Source organism: Rattus norvegicus, chromosome 2 (assembly GCF_036323735.1).
Source record: "Rattus norvegicus strain BN/NHsdMcwi chromosome 2, GRCr8, whole genome shotgun sequence".
NCBI classification, from domain to species: domain Eukaryota; kingdom Metazoa; phylum Chordata; class Mammalia; order Rodentia; family Muridae; genus Rattus; species Rattus norvegicus.
In genome coordinates this window covers 106840100-106858727 of record NC_086020.1, presented here as the reverse complement: position 1 = coordinate 106858727, position 18628 = coordinate 106840100, and the positions used below count along the sequence as shown (strand labels likewise).

At 40.4% G+C, this 18628-nt stretch overlaps 1 protein-coding gene across 8 annotated transcripts in view; it reads right to left on the bottom strand.

Annotated features, from left to right (window-relative positions):
* Window positions 1-738: 738 nt before the first annotated feature.
* Window positions 739-18628, bottom strand: part of Tbl1xr1 (TBL1X/Y related 1) — a 139179-nt gene continuing 121289 nt past the window's right edge. For 7 of the 8 annotated variants that reach the window (XM_039102745.1, XM_039102747.1, XM_006232190.4 and 4 more), the window contains 6 exons: window positions 12979-13100; window positions 12761-12835; window positions 10195-10322; window positions 9442-9607; window positions 7541-7642; window positions 2066-6751 (listed from right to left, as the gene is read on the bottom strand). In XM_039102745.1, coding sequence (XP_038958673.1) covers window positions 6725-6751; window positions 7541-7642; window positions 9442-9607; window positions 10195-10322; window positions 12761-12835; window positions 12979-13100 — 620 coding nt within the window. In that variant the 3' untranslated portion in view covers window positions 2066-6724. Of the gene's footprint in view, window positions 6752-7540; window positions 7643-9441; window positions 9608-10194; window positions 10323-12760; window positions 12836-12978; window positions 13101-18628 lie in introns of all 8 variants that reach the window. The other variant, NM_001108941.1, reaches the window with a different exon arrangement.

Below are 18628 nucleotides of genomic sequence, written 5' to 3'. Positions count from 1 at the left end.
TACCTCTGTTACTATTCATATCTTAATGCTCGACTTCAGTACATGTCCAGTGTCTATGCTTATTATTGAACATTAAAATATATCAGCCAACCCAACTAGAAGTATTAAAACTAATACTATACAGGTTCATTTTCCTTACTTAGCTATGGGGGAGGCGGGGGCAGGATCTCATATAGCCTAGGCTGGCCTCAGAGTGGACTTGAACCTCTGAACTTCCAGGCTCTACTTCCCAAGGGTTAGGATTGTGGGTGTCCAGTCACTCTGCTCATAGGCATGCTCATGAAAGCTAGATTTGCTCTGATAACTCTGTGGTCTCTGCATCGTCCCCAGCAAACATACAGGTGCTTGTCTGGCCCTCCTCTCCTGCGAGTCTCCTCACATGACAAAGATATCTGTGACATGGGTCATGCAAAGGCAAGCTTCTGCCAGTGCACTGGTGCTTACCCTCCTGAATTATGGCAGCCTCTAAAGCTGCTGTGTCTGGCTCTCGGGTTTGCAGGAGCCAGGTTCCCCACAGCAGTACCACGCAGACCATGTTTTTCCTGCCAGCAGGGTGGCATGTGGAGGGCAGCCTATTCTGACAGTGTACCTGTTCATTGTTTTAAGTTAAACAGTTGTGATCTTTTTTTCTAGTGGTGAATCCATCCCACTGGACTCAGTTCTTAAAAATGAGAATTTTCCTTCCCACCTGATCATACAAACCCAACAACCAAGAAACATTAGTAATTGTCATCTGTACTTTACTAAACACTTTGTGTTTAATATATTTTAAATTATAAAGAAATTACAAGGAACTCCTAAAAAATTTTATACAAAAATATTACAAGTTAGGACAATTAAGCATTGGTAGATGACATTTAAAGAAGCATGCAGGGAAAGGTAGCATAGGGTTAACATTTTTACTGTTGACAGTGCCTCGGTACAGCAGAGAAAAGCACCACAAAATCAAGTGTCCATAATGGCTTTTCCTCTACTGTCGTTTTCAGATGAATATATAGGAAAAAAAAAAAAAACCAGTAAACTTTAATCAGCTACATATTATAGTAGGTAAGAAATCTAATTCATGATAAAGTATAAGAACTATGAAATCAAAAGTAACCTCTCTGCAATGGTGGCTCAATGAACTTCTGCTTAACTTTAGGCTCAAGTGGACTCTAATCCTTGGCGGCCCAATGCTTTCTGGAGAAGTGTAAAAACAGAATGTCATTAACAACCTATGCCATGCAATAGAAATGAACCCCTTGACAACTAAAGGTTGCTAGCTTTAGCAGTTGCAATGAGAGCACAACAAGGCTACAGCAGCCTGTATCTACCAAGAAAACAGAAGAAAGGCGGAGGGCATGGAGAAGGCAACTTGACCAAGGAAACGATCTATAGGAGTTGGCAGTAACTGAGGCTGGATGGTGCCTTGGGATGTTCCTCATCTGTTACTAGATTTGTAGTAAGGTCAGCAATCAGCTACAGGTGGAAACCACTGTGGCATGTTTGGTTGGCATGGATAGGAGTGCAGCAGGAAGGGCAGAGCTCCTGTGCTGAAAGCCGTCGGCCACATACTTGGTGTGCCTTGTGCTACTGGATGCTAAGCTAACAGTGAATCTGAAGTCTTATTAGTTCATGTGTGAAGTCCTCTAAATAAACTATCAGTATTTCAAAATCACTCAGGAGTCATCATTACCCTTAGCTGAGTACATGCTATTATTTAACAAATATAGAAAATAATCCCTTCATTTTAAAAAATCTTATCCCCTGCAAGAAGTAATAAAATAGCAAAAACTTTAAATTCATCTATGGGCTTCTTTAAAGTATACATCTTGGAAACAATGTTTATGAAAACAGTGATTCCCATGGCAGTTATATTCACTGGAGATAGTAAGAGCTAGGACAGATAGGCTGTAGTAGGGAAGACTCTGGAAGCAAAATTATCTATTCTACACTGAATAGTGGGGGATAAACGCAATTGAAATGTAAACAGGAAATTGTAAACAAACACCATCCCTCTCCTTACTCGACTAGTCTTTACAAACCACATAGATAGCAAAGGTTTTATATACGTACACAGCCAACATAATATCAAAATATATTTTATTCTGGACCTCTTTCAGATCTGATTCAAATTACAGTTGTCAAAGCAATACAATGCAAAGGGAAAACTGCAACAACAACAACACACACACACACACAAAATGTGCCTGGAAAGGGTCAAAGGGTCATCGGGGACAAATCACTGTGATGTGGAACCAAAATACATCGTAAGTGTCATTGACATGGTCCAGGAGAGATAGACATCTGTATCAGTCTTCCTTACACAATCATCATGAAAATTGAACAATAAAGTTCTTAAGCGTGTACAAAAAAACTGTCATGGGCTGGTTTACACTTCTACAACAGCTTTAAAGTTAACTGTGGAACTAAAGAAAGGCTGCAGACATCGTCACCCAGTACTAAGGTAGGCTCACAGAATTAGACCCAAATGATTTGCAAAAACTCAAATGAAAACATTATATATAGCAACAATGTCAAAGTCAGGAAAGAAAATCACTTCTGTATTTAAGGATGGCAGAGATACACAATGAACTCTGCCTGTTTGTAATGAGATGAAAAAAAGCACACCAGATAGAACATGCAGAATGTTTCCTCAAACTTAATGAGAAATCCCAAAGAAAATATGAAACACCTTGCTAGGTTTAAAAACAAAACACAACAAAAGCCTACTTATTCATCCTGCTTCAACACTGTCACAGAAGGGCAGAGATAAAGACTGCCATGAAAACCTCAGAACTGCTATGTAGAGACACCGGATTCTAAACGAGTAGATTAAAAAATGTGAGCACTCCCCTTTTTTTCTCTCCTACATTTGACTAGGATTGTGTATTAAAAGACTGATATTAAATGTGACACTTCAGAGCTATTACTGATCCCTCCCTGATGATTTCAGACAAAAGGAGGGAATGAAGAACAAACAGAAAACCACCCCCAGGGTCTCTGTAGGCTGGCTGGTAGCCCCCATAAGCTGGCTTTTGCTGCTGTGCCACGATGTTGGTCCACGGAGGCAGGATTTCTGCGGCAACTGGGCAAGTACCGCTGAGCTCCTGAGAATCCAGCTTCTGTGGAAATGTGCAATGCGCTTACAAAAACATAAATGGTCTTTAAAAGAGCAAGACAGCACTGTATGAGATGCTTTTCCTATGCACTTAGTAGAAGTTGCCGTGTGTGCTTACAGAAGCCTGGTCATCCGTGATTCCTTTAAATAGCAAAAGGCCCAGTCCTCCGCGGGCCTCTACTCCTCATTCATAGTTTACATTACTCTTTTAACAAAATCATTCTACATAAACAGATAGCTCCTTAAAAATAGTACTCTTTCATTAAATCTGATCGACAGAAAGAATCTTAAGGAAAAAAAGGAGTGCTTTATAAGTGAAAAGTACAAATCTTTGGCCTGTCTCTTGACATTTTTATGTCAAAAAGCAAAAAACCCTTCATGTGATTCAATCTATTGATTACTTTTTGCACCATAATTTGTTTTTTGTATACCACAAAAGGAGGCACTTTCAGTATCTGTAAAAGGTGTTTAATCCTAAAACATATTCACCTAGAGGATAACTCATGAAAACAGAATTTGCTACACTCTAATATCTATTCCAGTTACCACCCCTAAATCATTTGAAAGTCAATGATATTACCTGATCATGGAGAACAGGAGTGGGGTAAACCTAAGTCCCCAAGAGTCTCCAGCATGGAGTACACAGGTTCCTTCCTGCCTTTCATGGGTGGCAGTAGACCGCACCCTCCAGTCTACTGTAATCAGTGCTATTCATTTCCCTCTCCTTCCTCACTTCTTTACAGTAGCATATAAAACAATGATCTAAATGAACACCACAGAAAGACTCCTGGACTTTGCATCTTCAGAAAAGGACAAGAAGGAAAGTGAGAACCCCATGACAGCACTTGACAACACTCAAGTGTGGTCTCCGGTGATCATCTGACTGCTCGGGTGGAGACGTGGTATGGTGTCTGTGGAGCAGCATTGTGGCACGTCAGCAGGCTACAGTGACACTGAGAGCAGCAGCAAAGCACACAGTCCTACGCTCACGGAGAACCAGCCTAAAGGTGGACGTCTTCAGCCACATCTGCGAGAGAAAGACCCGAGGCTCTGGGATAGCAAAGCTCTGCACTTCTATCAGACAATCTATCACAGCTAGTGTGCTGAAGGAAAATAGCCAAAGAAATAGGAAAAAAATAAAAATAAAACAGAACAAAACAAACCAATAAACACACACCCAACAGAGAGCAAGACAATATCAGAAAATTCAGCTGTCATTCCGGCAGCTGTATTTCAGGAATTTGTGACTGTCTTTGAATCAGCTGGGAAGAACGTCAATGACTGTATGCAAATGAATAAAATGTCCATATCAAAATACAAAAGCACTATCAACAATCACCTCTGACTTTCAGGTTCAGATTCAGTGCAATTGACAAATGCATCGCTGAAGGAGATGCAGCTTAGGCATACTCAAAACGTTTGTGTCTATTCCTGGGAGCACGTTTAAAAATTATTGCACAGTTTTTTATTTTTATTATTTTTTTTTAAACAATAGAGGCCAACAGATGTGACCCTCTTGCAGTAAAAGCAAAATCTTAAGTGCCAGACACTCAGCATTTTAGAATTCCTACAGAGCCACAGAGCAACGGGTTCTAAATATCTCAATGTGATCGAACCCTAAAAACACCTGGCACAAACCACAGATGACTGCCTCTCTGGATGCAACTCTTAAAATTATTACAGTATCATAGTCCCCACCAACAATGGGGAAGATATAACGATGTCAAATTTAAGTGTATTCATCTTCTTTACCAAAAGCAAATGCCACCCTACCTTAGTGAAGCCAAGACCTGCGTCAATCAACGCTGTTTTGTAAAGAGCAAGGCAGCAAATACAGAGCATCAAAGCTGTGGGGCTGGGCTAGAGCCGCTTCGTAGAACACAGGGTGGGACTTATGAGTCAAAGGCCTCAAAACAACTACTGACACAAATAGTGTTATAAATTTGCTAAGCAATTTCTTAATTAAAAATTTAAAGATATAAATTTGACAACTGTTCTTTCTCTCTCCAGAATCAATGTTCCTGGGTTCTTCCATTAATATCAACTGTCCTGTCATCACCTTCACAAACACAGCCTCTAGTGAACATTTGTAGGTATATTTTACTTTTAGCTGAACAGAAGAGATCTGATTGGATACCTAGATTTAAAAAAGAATACTTGATATAAACAAGAGTAAAAAGACATGATATAGTAGTGACTACTGGAAACAGCAGCAGCTTAGATCTATGTTGCTTGACAAAGTGCAGCTTTGGCGCCATAGACGCAGGCAGAGGGCTAGCCTCGGCCACACTTCTCCTAAATTCTCCATCACTGCTATCCAAAAACACCTCAAAGCAAGCCTTTAAAAACTGTTTTCAAAACGAAGGTAGCAAACATTTAGCCATGTAATGGCAGTGTTATATGCTGTAATCTTGCTTTGTAAAAAGAAAGCTAACAGGAGAGACTTTTAACACTGGAATCTGGTTACATTACATAGTTAAGCTTCTATACAGAATGATGGACACTTTGAGAAGCTAATCCTTATCCAGAAATATTTTAATCTCTTAAGAAACAAAGTAAAACAGACAAATGGTAAAATAAAAAAATAAAATAAAAGCCCCAAACTACGTTGCTCCTTCTCACAATAGTGCACATTTTAACCATAATTTAGTTATGGCTACAAAACATCAGAAGATTTTTTTTTTAAAAAAAAGTCTCTTCTTTATGGTATTTTTAAAAAAAAGGTTGTGCCCTTCTAGTCTTTAATTGGCAGAAATACGTCCCCAAAAAGAAACTATTTTACTTAAGCCCCCCATCTCTTTCACACACACACACACACACACACACACACACACACACACACACACACACACACAAAGAACTAAAACAAAAAACCCAAAACAAAGATAACATAACACCCTTTGCTGATGTGTATCAGAGAATGACATGACAAAAGTCATGCAGTTTCCTATTATTCCAATTCCCTCCACAATATGCACCTATTGAGTATATGCTCTGGGAGCCATCAAATGTACCAAACATCTACCTCTTCCAAAGAATGCAGGAAAATATTTTTAAGATTATTTTTTGTTTGTTTGTTTAAAAGGTGAGGAAAAAAAAAAGCAAGAAAATGATTCACTCCCTTACTTCATGCATCCGTAATCTAAACCAAAAACAAACTTGGAAGCAAGAACCAACTACTGCCGCAAGCTTCTGTTAAGTCCATGTTCTCTGTACATACAAACTGCGCACTACTGAAGGGGAAAAAATATAATCCATGGTGTCTGCTGATTCAAAGGGGAGAAACAAGGCTGTCATTGATATTCAAAACTGGGACATGTGTGGTTTGCTCTTATAACGCATATTCCTTCTCTTCTGGTTTCCATATCCAAACTTCTAAACACTACTTAGGGGCACAGCAGGTTAGATCCCAGCACTTGGTGAGCAGAATTCACAAGCTGGGACGAGACTGTCATCTTCAGGGTACAGCTGTGTTCATATACACTGCATGTATATATTTCTCTTAGATTTGGCTGTAGTGGACTGGCCATGGTTCAAATGGGACTATAGCAGTTATGTGGGTCAGGGATAGTCTTGTGGCTATGTACACATTCATAGTCGGTCCATGGCTTCCAACTAGTAACGCTATTTCCGAAGATCTAAGACACAAACCTGTAAGAGATGACAATAGTCAGCCAGGATCCAGAAATCTACCTTACATTGCAAGCTTAACTTCTATAAAGAGTACATTGTAATTTACAGTCTGTCTCTAAGATGCATATTCATAAAATCAAAGTAACAAATCATGGAAATAAATCTTAACTGAAGGGCATCAGGTCTCCATGCTGTGACGTGAGCCCTTGCGAGGTGCAGTAACTGTGGAAATGCTGCTGTAAGGTTTAGGAATTAGTCCTTACAGTCAGTGAAAAGGGGATGGGAAACATACACAGCAGACAGCTTCTAACTCTCGGATCTGAACAGAAGATACCAGGAGTTACAGAGGCCACCTCGCCAATAGCTCAGCTCTCCCTCTCCAGCTTTCACTGCTTTGGAACAGTAGAGACCATAATTACCACATCCTGGAGGTCTCAGTACCAAATATCTCCCTGCAGAAATCAGCCTCCATTCTTCAACCTCTAACACCCCTCTACAGAGAGGAGAGTTGGGGAAAGGGCTTTAAAACTACCATTTAGCAAGAAATACTTCATGACATTTAATTCCACAAATGGAAGATTTACATTGGAAACTGCTCATTGCTTGTTTATAAAGACTCTTTGGCAAAGTCACCCCTAAGTTTTATTCATATTATTCAAAATGTAATGAACATATTTAGCACAAAGCCCAGGGAGAGGTGTTGGAAATGGTGTTGATATTTTAACCAAAATTTGTTATTTTGCAACAAACACAACTGTGTACCTAACATGTCCCCTTCTCTTTAAAAAAATTCATGTGCATACTCACTGAACCATCCGAAGCACTGGCTCCAACTTTGTCTCCTGCTGCGTTCCAGCAAACTTCAAAAATCCCACCTGTTCCCCTGTAACTGTGAACTAGAGCACCTGTCTAAAAATATGAAAAACAGACGCCTAAGTATCATTATCAAAATCTATAATGTAGGAAAGTGACATGAAACCCCATCCTCACCCCTATCCCTCCTCTCCCCAAAATATGTAAGTAGTTAATGGTTGATGGAGGAGGAAAGGACATTTTCTTCAGTGGTGTACCCACTGAAAAGTTGCCTGTGCTCCCATAAGTAACTCTATTTTAATCCCCCAGATGACATTAGAGAAGAGAACTAAATAGGAGGAGTTAGTGGTAATGTGAGAAGAGAATGGTGGAGGAGGGCTGATCAAAATGTTCTGTATCATTTATAAGCATATCATGATGAAACCTGTTATTATGTGTAAGTACTATATAGTAATTTTTAATTGGAAAAGGCAGGAAAGAGAGGAAAATGGGGAGGGAGGGAAGAACTTACTTAAGAGGCTACTATAGAATTATAGTAATTCATATAAACTTAGTATAAATAATTAATTTAAAAAGTAGTATATGGGCTCAAAATAAACTGTCAAAGATAAAAATTTTTTAAATTAATTAGGTATTAGAATGAGTCAAAAATATATGATGATGCATTAATTTTCTAGCAATCAGAGGTGGGCCTTGGTTTCAAATAACAATATAGGCAAGTTCTAAACCTCTGGAAATAATAATTTTATGGTAACCCCTTTCACTGATGTTATCAGACTATCCTCAAAGGATGGTTTCAGCCCAAACTGTTTTTCTAGTGTTGGTGATTCCCCACTAGGATGTTTAGCTTCCTTAAAACAATACCTACAATGAACAATGAATGCAGAAGAAGAAGCATACTCGTCACCAAGGGACATATACATTTTACCAACAGAAAAAAATATATCGCAATGGAGTACACAATAGAATATTATGTAGCCTTAAAGAAAAATTAACCATTACATTTTACAGGAAAATCAGTGAAGTGGAATGTTAAGCAAAATATGCCAGACTCAGAAAGACAAATACAACACGTTCCTTTTCATGAGTATCCTACATTTTAGCATGGGAGTGCAAATCATGAAACTAGAGATGGTTTTACGAGAGGGAGCAGAGAGGCCTTAATAGAGGAGGAGGACATGAGGATTGGAAGGGCAGCTCAGGGGAAGTGAATGGAGAGGTGGGCGGAGGAGCAGAGACAGGAGCAGGAAACAGGCTTATTAAAAACAAAGTATGTGCAAAGTGCCATAGTGATGTTCTTTAGGTAAATGCTAGTTTTTAAATGTAAAATTCAAATGAATTTTCAAATCTGCAGAGCAGTCAGCCTAGGATACTCAGCTTCACTTCCCATACTGGAAGCTTGGAACTGCAATATCATCCTCCACCTAGAAACGGGACCCTGCTGAGTGTGTGCTAGAAGCATGGTGCTTTGTTCAGTATGAAACTCAGTAAGGATGAAAGAGAAGGTAGGCAGAACAGTCACTGTCGGACATGAAGGCAAAGATGGCCAAAACCTCCTCAGTACGGACCTTCTTGAGCATCAGCTGTGCAACTTAATGAAAAATACTAGATGTGATGGTTTATAGCAAGTAACTCATCAAATAAACAACGGTAGAAATCTACTACAGAACAGAAAATGGCTGCCTGCAATGTATTAAGTATGACCTACACCAACCAAGACATGGGGAACACAGAGGGTGATTCATGGGGCACAAAAGAAAAGCTATAAAATGCCCCCAAATACTTTTTGATTCTTAAAACTATTAAGTTGATGTCACATACAGAAAAACAAAAACGTATGTAAATAGGTGAATGCTTCTAACTTAGTAAGTGAAGCTTAAATTAATGGGACATACCTGTGTGTTCCAGATGTGCACACACTTGTCAAAAGAACCACTTGCCAGATACCTGCCATCAGGACTAAAAGCCACACTGTACACAGGCTCTTGATGTTTTGTCAAAGTATGGATGCAAATCCCTCGGTCTACATCCCATAACCTAACTGTAGAATCAAAGGATGCACTAAAAATGGAAAGGGAAAATAATTTTATAAGTAATCAAATACTCTCTTGGCCATGCCCTCAGCCTCCCACATTCTGCCCATCCTAACGAGCTAGTGGATTCCACTGCTAAAATCTAAGTATTGTGGAAACTGGAAGGGAAACGTGAAACAGACTGAAGACCCTAGACCCTGCCTAGTCACGTTACCAATAATCCTGGTTATTGGTCCATGGTTCTGAACACCAAACTGATTATATTTGGGAATTTATCTCTTTGAAAAAAGATGATGATTTTTATTATCCTATGCCCAAATGATCTATTGTTAACTGCAATAGGGTCTCACTATAGAGTCCAGGATGGTTTCAGACTTACTATGTTAGGCACAGTGGCCAATAAGCAAATCCTAACTCCTGGGGTTTATTCATGTTGGGTTTTAGATCAATAGGTATAAAAAAGCATTAAACCCTGAAATTCTAATATTAAAAACCCATGTTTAAAGGTTCCTATTGAAATATGCTCCCTCAAGATATGTTCCCTGTTTTCTGCCATATTTTCCCAAAATGTTTCTGTATGAGAGACTAACAGGAAAACTGAAACAGACACATCACCTTGCTAGCATAAGGTTGGCATTCGGATTATTTGTCCCTGGTCCTGTTGGACTCCATTTAATAGTATAAATTTCTTTATTATGTGCTTGTAAATCATGAACACAGTTATCTTGCTTCATACTCCATATCTAAACCAAAAGAAAAAATGTGGTAATTTTCTGAACAACAAATATCTTTAAAAGCATGATCTTTAAAGTAAGACAAACAACCAAACCAAAAAAAAAAAAAAAAAAAAAAAGCCAAGCATCAAGAGAATGACTACAAAGAAATGTAAAAGCAGTTGAATGTACTTAAAGTTTGATCCATAAAAACATATTAATTCTTCACAAATATGCCTGACTGCAAAACTTGAATGACGAAAGGACTAACTCATCTCAACATTTACAAAGTCCCTGAACTGGCTCCAGCAAGGCAGTGGCTTGGCACCTGTGTGAACAGTCTAGCCTTGTATGAGGCCCCTGGTTTAGTTCCCAACACACAAATACAAGCCACTGGAATTCACAGTCTTGAAATGCAGTAAACAGCTAAGAGAACACCGTAGTGCTTTGTAGTTCAGATGTTTACAGTCCTGGGAAATGAAACTGACCACACATTTCTAAAACTTCCTTATTGTTTTTAAGTTTTTAGCACTGGCAGGCTTAACATGTCACCCTGTGATCCTCATGACATTCCTCTATGCACTCTGGTAATCTTCCTCATCTAGGAAACTGTTTCTTAAGGTTTATCATCCTATAGCCTCCTGTTCATAACACCACCACCCATTTCACTTCTGCTTTGAAATACACTGGGCACAAAATTCTTTGTTGGGTGAAAAAAAGCTGCAATCTCAACCCTGAGGTGTCCCAGGCTTCAGCTTTCAGCTCAATCTATAAAACAAGTTTCTCTGACTATTGGCATTCCTCCATGGTATAAGCTTAAAGGCATGTGCATGAGAAGAAAACACAAAGAAAAGACAAGGAAACCAGTATGGTGGTATCGCCTTATACCCAGCGTTTGGAGGATGTGCAGGGTCTCAAATTCAAAGCCAGCCTGGGCTACATAGTGAGATTATGGCACATACAAAAACCAAAACCAAAACCAAAACCAATGACAACAAAACCAAGACTAAAGATGCAGTTCATCATTGTCATGCTGCCTTAGCACAACCAAGTCTCCTCCATCTGACCTTGGAGGGAGGGGAAGAAAAAACAAGTTACTTTCCTATAGGACTACCCTATTTCTAAGGGCTGTCACTATGGTCACTGGTACTGAGGCTGAGGATAAATGTTTTCAGTAGAACACGTGTGGCATGAGGAAGTCAAAAGGCTCAGTCATTGCAGAGACTAGCACTAGGCTAGTCTTTATCTCAACATGGTGTTTTCACTACCTATGGGATGAAGTCACATCACACTGTATTTATGGATGGTCAATTCCCTATCTCACCTTGACCGAGTCTTGGGAGACCCAGATATTTGGTTAAGCATTATTTCCCCATGTTTCTCAGTAAGAACAAAGCAGATTGCATTCTCCATGTGGATGGACAGCATTCATGTAGGTAGCAACCACTGTCTTCTCGGGCTTCAATACTGAGCTGAAATACAGGTTTTCTGCCTTCAGCCTGGGCCCTACACAATGGCCCTGGCACTACTTGAGCTTCAAATTTGGAACCACACAGCTGCCTATGGGGGTTTGAATGAGAATGGCCCCGTAGGCCATTATGTATTATATATTATATATACATTATATATTTAAAAGCTGAGTCACCAGTTGGTAGAACTACTCTGGAATGATTAGGAGGTGTGGCCTTGTTGGACAACATGTATCAATGGGGATGGCTCTTTTACTTCAAAAACTGCTATCGTTCCCATTTGGCTTGGTCTCTCTGCCTTGTGATTGTTGACGTAAGCCAATGCTTTGCCTGCCTGCCTGTTGCGATGCTCCTTGACATAATGATCATGAATTCACTGTCTGAAACTGTTAGATCCAATAAACTCTTCTATAAGTTGCCTTCAACATAGTATCTTAGCATAACAAAAGAAAAGTAATAAATTAGATTTTTCTGGGTTTCCAGTTTGAAGACAACAGAGAATTAGCAACCTCTGTGATTGTGTATCAGTTTTGAGAAGTCTTTTTCAGATTGATCTATGCCGATTGCCTCACCACCAGTGAGAACTGTGATAAATACAGCAGCATAATTAACCTGCGCAGCCATTCTTTTAATAGAACTTCCTATATTCAAGTATGTAAGCATTTCAGAGGAAACAAGACTAACCATTAAAAAGTTAGGAAGTCCTCATTTAGGTTTACATAGCAAGAGGACATTTTAAATAGCCTTAAGCCAGGTATGGTAGTATAAGCCATTATCCAATATTCAAGAGGCAAGGGACGGCGAATCTCTGGAGTTCAAGGCCAGCCTGATCTACATCACTGAGTTCCAAGACAGCCAGAGGTATATAGTGAGGGCAAGCAAAAAAAAAAAAAAAAACAAAAAAAAACAAAAAAAAAAACCAAAAAAAAAACCAAAAAAACAACAACAACAACAAAAAAGCAAAAGAAAAAGCTTTAAAATGCCCACTATCTGAATTACCTTCAATGTCATGTCATCTGAACAGGAGGCTAGGAGATTGCCAGTTGGGTCCCATTTGATAGCATTTACTTCATTCTAAAAACAACAGTAAATATTTATATTTTCATTTTATATAACAGACTGCTACTTGATATTTAATATGCATAGTTAAAAGCTATTCTGAAATATTACTTGATATAATTCACTCAAAATGATCATATATAGAAGGAAAGACTTACCGTGTGTCCCTGGAATGTTTTGATAGGTCTGTCTTGTCCTAATTTGCAGACGTGAATGCACATATCTGTACTACAAGATGCAAAGGTGTTGTTGCTCTGCCAGTCAACATCCAGTGCTGGGGCTAGGAAGGAACACAGGTGGGGTTTGCACTGAGCACATGTGTGTCACCCAGGAGCTTTAGCTCTGAAGCATATCCTAAGCAGTACTTAAAGATTTTACTATTTATTCACTCATCCATATGTGCACTGGAGTTTTGCTGCATATATGTCAGTTCCCCTGGAATTGGAGTTACTGAGAAAAAACTGTCACATGGCTGCTAGGAATTAAACCTGGATCCTCTGGAAGAAAAGGTGGTGTTCTTATCCATTGAACCATCTTCTCTAGCTCCTACACTGACTTTTTGAGAGAGAGAGCGAGAGAGAGAGAGAGAGAGAGAGAGAGAGAGAGAGAGAGAGAGAGAGAGATCAAAACTGCCAATAACTTCCAACTGTGTGATCGCTGTGCAGGATAACTCATGCTGTGAGCTGGAGCCTAGGCTTCTCTTTTATATAATGAAGAAAACAAAAAAGCTGTTCATTAACTCTTAATACCCCACCTACTCCACCTCCAAATTTAGTACGTAGGGAGGTTGCCAAGACCAAGCAAGAAGCTGCATGTGAAAGAATGCTACAAACTACAAATCAGATAAGTGAATCAGAGCCATCCCCATTATCAACAGCAATGTTACCGACAAAGGGGTTTTCTTTTTAAAAGTTCCTCTGTAGGAAAAATCAAGTGGCTTTTAAAAACGTTTAAAATCTCAAATGTCCAAAGTTGGCTAAGACTTAGTATGCAGCCCAACTTTAGCTCAAAGCGGAGTACATGTTTCTTTCACCTACAACAAGCAGCAAAGGCTCTGTGATAGTAGCCTCAAGATCAAGGCCGGGATATCGAGTGACTGGGTGAGCACATGGAGAGTTCGGTGTTCACACTCCAGTCAGCTGTGGGGAGGGGGCTTTCATAGGGGGAAATAATAGGACATTTAGATTCATCCTCAGTACAACACATCCGCATGGTCTGCAACACTAGAAAAAGCTACTTTCTGAACCTTAGTAAGACTGTCAACCCGACTTAGAGACAGGAAGAAACAGGAAAATGAAGGATGCTTTCCTGGGATGTTTCCTAAACTTAGCACTTCACTCACATTTAGTTCGGTATAACTTCTAGGAGAATGCGATCTGCATCAGCCAGCAGCTGTGCCCACTCTGGTCAGCAGCATGTGACGGGCAGCTAATATTTTGGATGTATCCACTGTGATGCCAACTGTCCTGTTCACTTCGGTCTGCCCTCAGGTTCACCTGGACCATGAGGATAACTCTCACAACCTCCCCTTTCCAGACTCTTGGGCTTTCTAGTCCTGAGCTTGCTTCAGAGAGGGGAACAGAAGCCCAGGGTGACTATTCCTGCCCCTAGCTCAGCCTGGTTTCTCAATGGTTCCTGCTGTTACTAGGCAACCTCTTCCCAGTGGTTCAGGTTCCCATTAGACTGGCAGCACCTTCCATCTCACTGGTCTTTCTTTCAGTTGTTCTGCTCTGGGTGACCTCACGCCTCTAATGCTCCCCTTCCCCAACATTACTACAGTGATTTCCTTCTGCATTAGTCCCTTTCTTGGATTCCCAAGAATAGACTGTCTTCCTGTCAAAATCCTGATTCAGTAAAGATTGCAAAATTAACATAAAATATCACTCTTATAATTCTAGTATTAATAAGTAGAAAATAAGGAAGAGGAGGCTAGAATTTTTAAGAAAATAGATAATTATACAAAAAATAATATGAGGAAGGTCAAATGTCTGATATGACCTCTAAGAGCCTGAGTGGCCTGCAAACTTGAGAGGAGGCTGACAAATCACAAGCCACACTATGACAGACATATTTTGGGTTCAGGGACAAAAAGGAAACTATATCCAGCATTCAGAAAAGACTCCCTCCACTGGGAGTCCCTACTCACAAAACGGCACAAAATCTGTCCTGCCTACAAGAAGTGCAGGGATAAAGACGGAGCAGAGATTGAGGGACTGGCCCGTCAATGACTGACCCAAATTGAGACTCATCTCATGGGCAAGAACCAATCCCTGATACTACTACTAATACCCTGCTAAAGCTTGCAGTCAGGAGCCTAGCTAGCATAACTGTCCTCTGAGAGGCTCTACCCAGGAGATGACTGAAACAGATGCAGAGTCACAGCCAAACATTAGGTGGAGCTCTTGTGAAAGAGTTCTGCAAAAGACTGAAGTACCTGGAGGGGACAGAGACTCCATAAGAAAACCAACAGTCAACTAACCTGCACCCCTTAGGAGCTCTCAGAGACTGAATCACCAAACAAGGAACATACTTGGGTTGGACCTAGGCCCCACCACTCATGTGGCAGATATGCAGTTTGGTGTTCATGTGGGTTCCCCAACAACTGGAGCAGGAGCTGTCCCTGACTCTGCTGCTTGCCAATGTATCCTGTTCCCTTAACTGGGCTGCCTTGTCTGGCCTTAAGGGGAGATGATGTACCTACTCTTAGAGTGACTTGATATACCTGGGTAGGCTGGTACTCAAGAGGAGCTGACCCCTTCTCAGAGAAGGGGAAGACAGGATGGGAGAGAAATTGTATGAAGGGTGGGGGTGGCAGTGATTGGGATATAAAATGAATAAATAAATGGAAAAAATGATAAAAGAAATCAGCAGGACATGGGGAAGGACCTTTGCGTGACAGGTGTCTTAAGAGTTTTACAGCTGTGAATAGACACTATGACGAAGGCAAGTCTTATAAGGACAACATTTAATTGGGGCTGGCTTACAGAATCAGAGAGTCAGTCCAGTATCATCAAGACGGGAGCATGGCAGCATCCAGGAAGGCATGGTGCAGGAGGAGCTGAGAGTTCTACATCTTTCTTAAGGCTGCTAACAGAACACTGGCTTCCAGGTAACTAGTATGATGGTCTTAAACCCACACCCTGAGTGATACACCTACTTCAACAAGGCCATACCTTTTAACAGTGCCACTCCCTGGGCCCAGCATATACAAACTATCACATTCTACTCCCTGGCCACATAGGCTTGTTCAAACATATAAGTCTATGGGGACCACATCTAAACCTAACATAATAATGTAAAATACAAAAGTCCCCAGCGTCAATAACAGTCTCAACAATGGTAAAAGTCCAACATTCAAAGTCACTTCTGAGATTCATCCAATCACTTAACTGTAATTCCCAAAGAAAAACAGGAAAGCAGCTGGGCAAACTCTAAACTCTGCATCTCCAGTTTTGATGTCAAAATGGTCTTCAGATCTCCAACTCCATTTTCATCTTTGTTGACTGCAAAAAACTTCTTTCTCCAGGGCTGGTTCCACTCCATTAGCATCTTTCCTCAGCAGATAGCCCACGGCTCAGGCATCTCGAACATCTTGGGGTTTCCAAGGCAACTTCAATGTTACAGCTTCTTGTTTCAATGTCTGGGATCCACACAGATCTTCCTGGGCTCCTCCAAAGGGCCGTTGTCACTTTTCAGCTCTGTCCTCTGTAGTACTCCCAACTCCTGCTATTCTACGTAGTCATCTCGTCATACTGGCACCTCCAAAATACTGGGGCCTTCTGCTGCAACCAGGCTTCACCAATAGCCATAGCCTCTCATAGGCTCTCTTCACAGTGCCAAGCCTCAACTTCTTTGCATGACACCTTCAGTCCTGGGCCATCAACTGCAACTGAGACTGCACCTTCCCCAATGGCTTTCATGGCCTCTCACGGTGCCAAGACTCAGCTGCTCTTCATGACCGCTTCATGCCTTCAAAACCTGTACCACCTGTGTGACTCTTACATGTTACCAAGTCCGGCTGTAGAATGAGGTACAACCTTGGCTATCTCTTGAACACAGCTTCTTTGTGCGCTCAGAAAACCCTTCCCCAAAGATTTCACTTCAGTAATGCTGGTCTCTTCTTAATCACCACTAATTTCTATCACCAGCATCAACTGTCCCAGTAGTCCCTTCTATTTTTCACTCTAAAGCCAGAAACACATGGCCAAAGCTGCTGAGTCCTGCTGCTTTCTGGGGCTGGAACATGGGCCCCTTATTCTATTACCAGCTTTCTATTTTCTGACTCCTTCTCTGCCTAAGCTTGGCTTTCCTGGGACTTCCTTTGTAGATTGACTGTGAACTCAGAGATCTGCGTGGCTCTGCTTCCTGTAATGCTGGGATTAAGGGCGTGTACACCATACCTGGATTTAAGTTTTTCTTCACCTAGAACCTGCTTTTTCCCAGGCTGGCCTTGAACTTAGAGATCTGTTTGGCTTTGTCTCCGAGATTAAAAGTGTATACCACTATGCCTTGATATAAACTTTGCTGGGTAGGATCTTGCCCCCAAATCCCTTAATCTGTTATCTCACAGAACATAGGATTCAGTTCCATTTCATTTCCTGGTGCCCCTTAAATACTTGAACCACATATTTTATATTTTTCCTTTCTGAGCTTGCTAAGCTTGTTCAAAATGCTCTTCATTAAACTTAATCAGAGAACAAAGTTTATGATGGGTGCTTCTAAGACTTCCTTTGTCAGTACAATTAATATAGACTCTTCAGACAAGGGCACAAAAGCAGCCACATTCTTCACCAAAATACCACAAAAACAATCTCTAGGTCACATATTGAAATTCTCCACTGAAACCTCTTAGGCCAGGTCCGTACAATTCAAATTACTCTCAGTAACAAAGTTTTCCATATTCCTACTCAGATAATTCATTAAGCCCCACTTACAAACCCATTGCTTTTCAAATCCGAAGTCCCAACATCCACATTCTTCCAAAGGCATGGTCTGGCCTATCACAACTATACCCCACTCCTGATGCCAATATCTTAGGGTTTTACTGCTATGAACAGTCAACCATGACCAAGTCAAGTCTTATAAGGACAACATTTAATTGGGGCTGGCTTACAGGCTCAGGGGTTCAGCCCATTGTCATCAAGGTGGGAACAGGGCAATGTCCAGGAAGGCATGGAGAATTCTACATTTTCTTCTTTTTAAGGCTGCTAGCAGAACACTTAGTTCCACGGAGCTAGGATAATGGTCTTAAAGCCTGCACCCACAGTGACATACCTATTTCAACCTTCTAATAGTACCACTCCCTGGGCCAAGTTTATACAAACCATTACAACATGGAAACCAATTAACATATATTGTTGGTTTTGAAGATTATGTGAAAGAGGACATCCTAAATGTAAATGTAAGATTTTTTTTCCTGGATTTTTCAATCTTCTGGGTAAATTTGCCTGATGAAAAAATGAAATGGATTGTAAAATATTAAAAAATAAAAGAAAAATTTTAAGAACTTCAGCTAGAAATTTTTTAATTAATTTTTTATTAGATATTTTTTATTTACATTTCAAATGTTATTCCCTTTCCTGGTTTTCAGCTAGGAATGTTAAACTGAATGTTATGATAAAGGTGCCTGCCATGTTCTTGGCACCCTGGCAACCCAGGGAAACACTAGGGGACATCAGTCATAAGACAGGCCCAGGCAGTGTAAGTTCTTTAAGACTATAAACCTAACCCAACATGTACCCAAAACATGCAAGGTCTGTTTATTATTTTATATACTTAGAGGAAGCTATGAAATTTTAATTTCACACT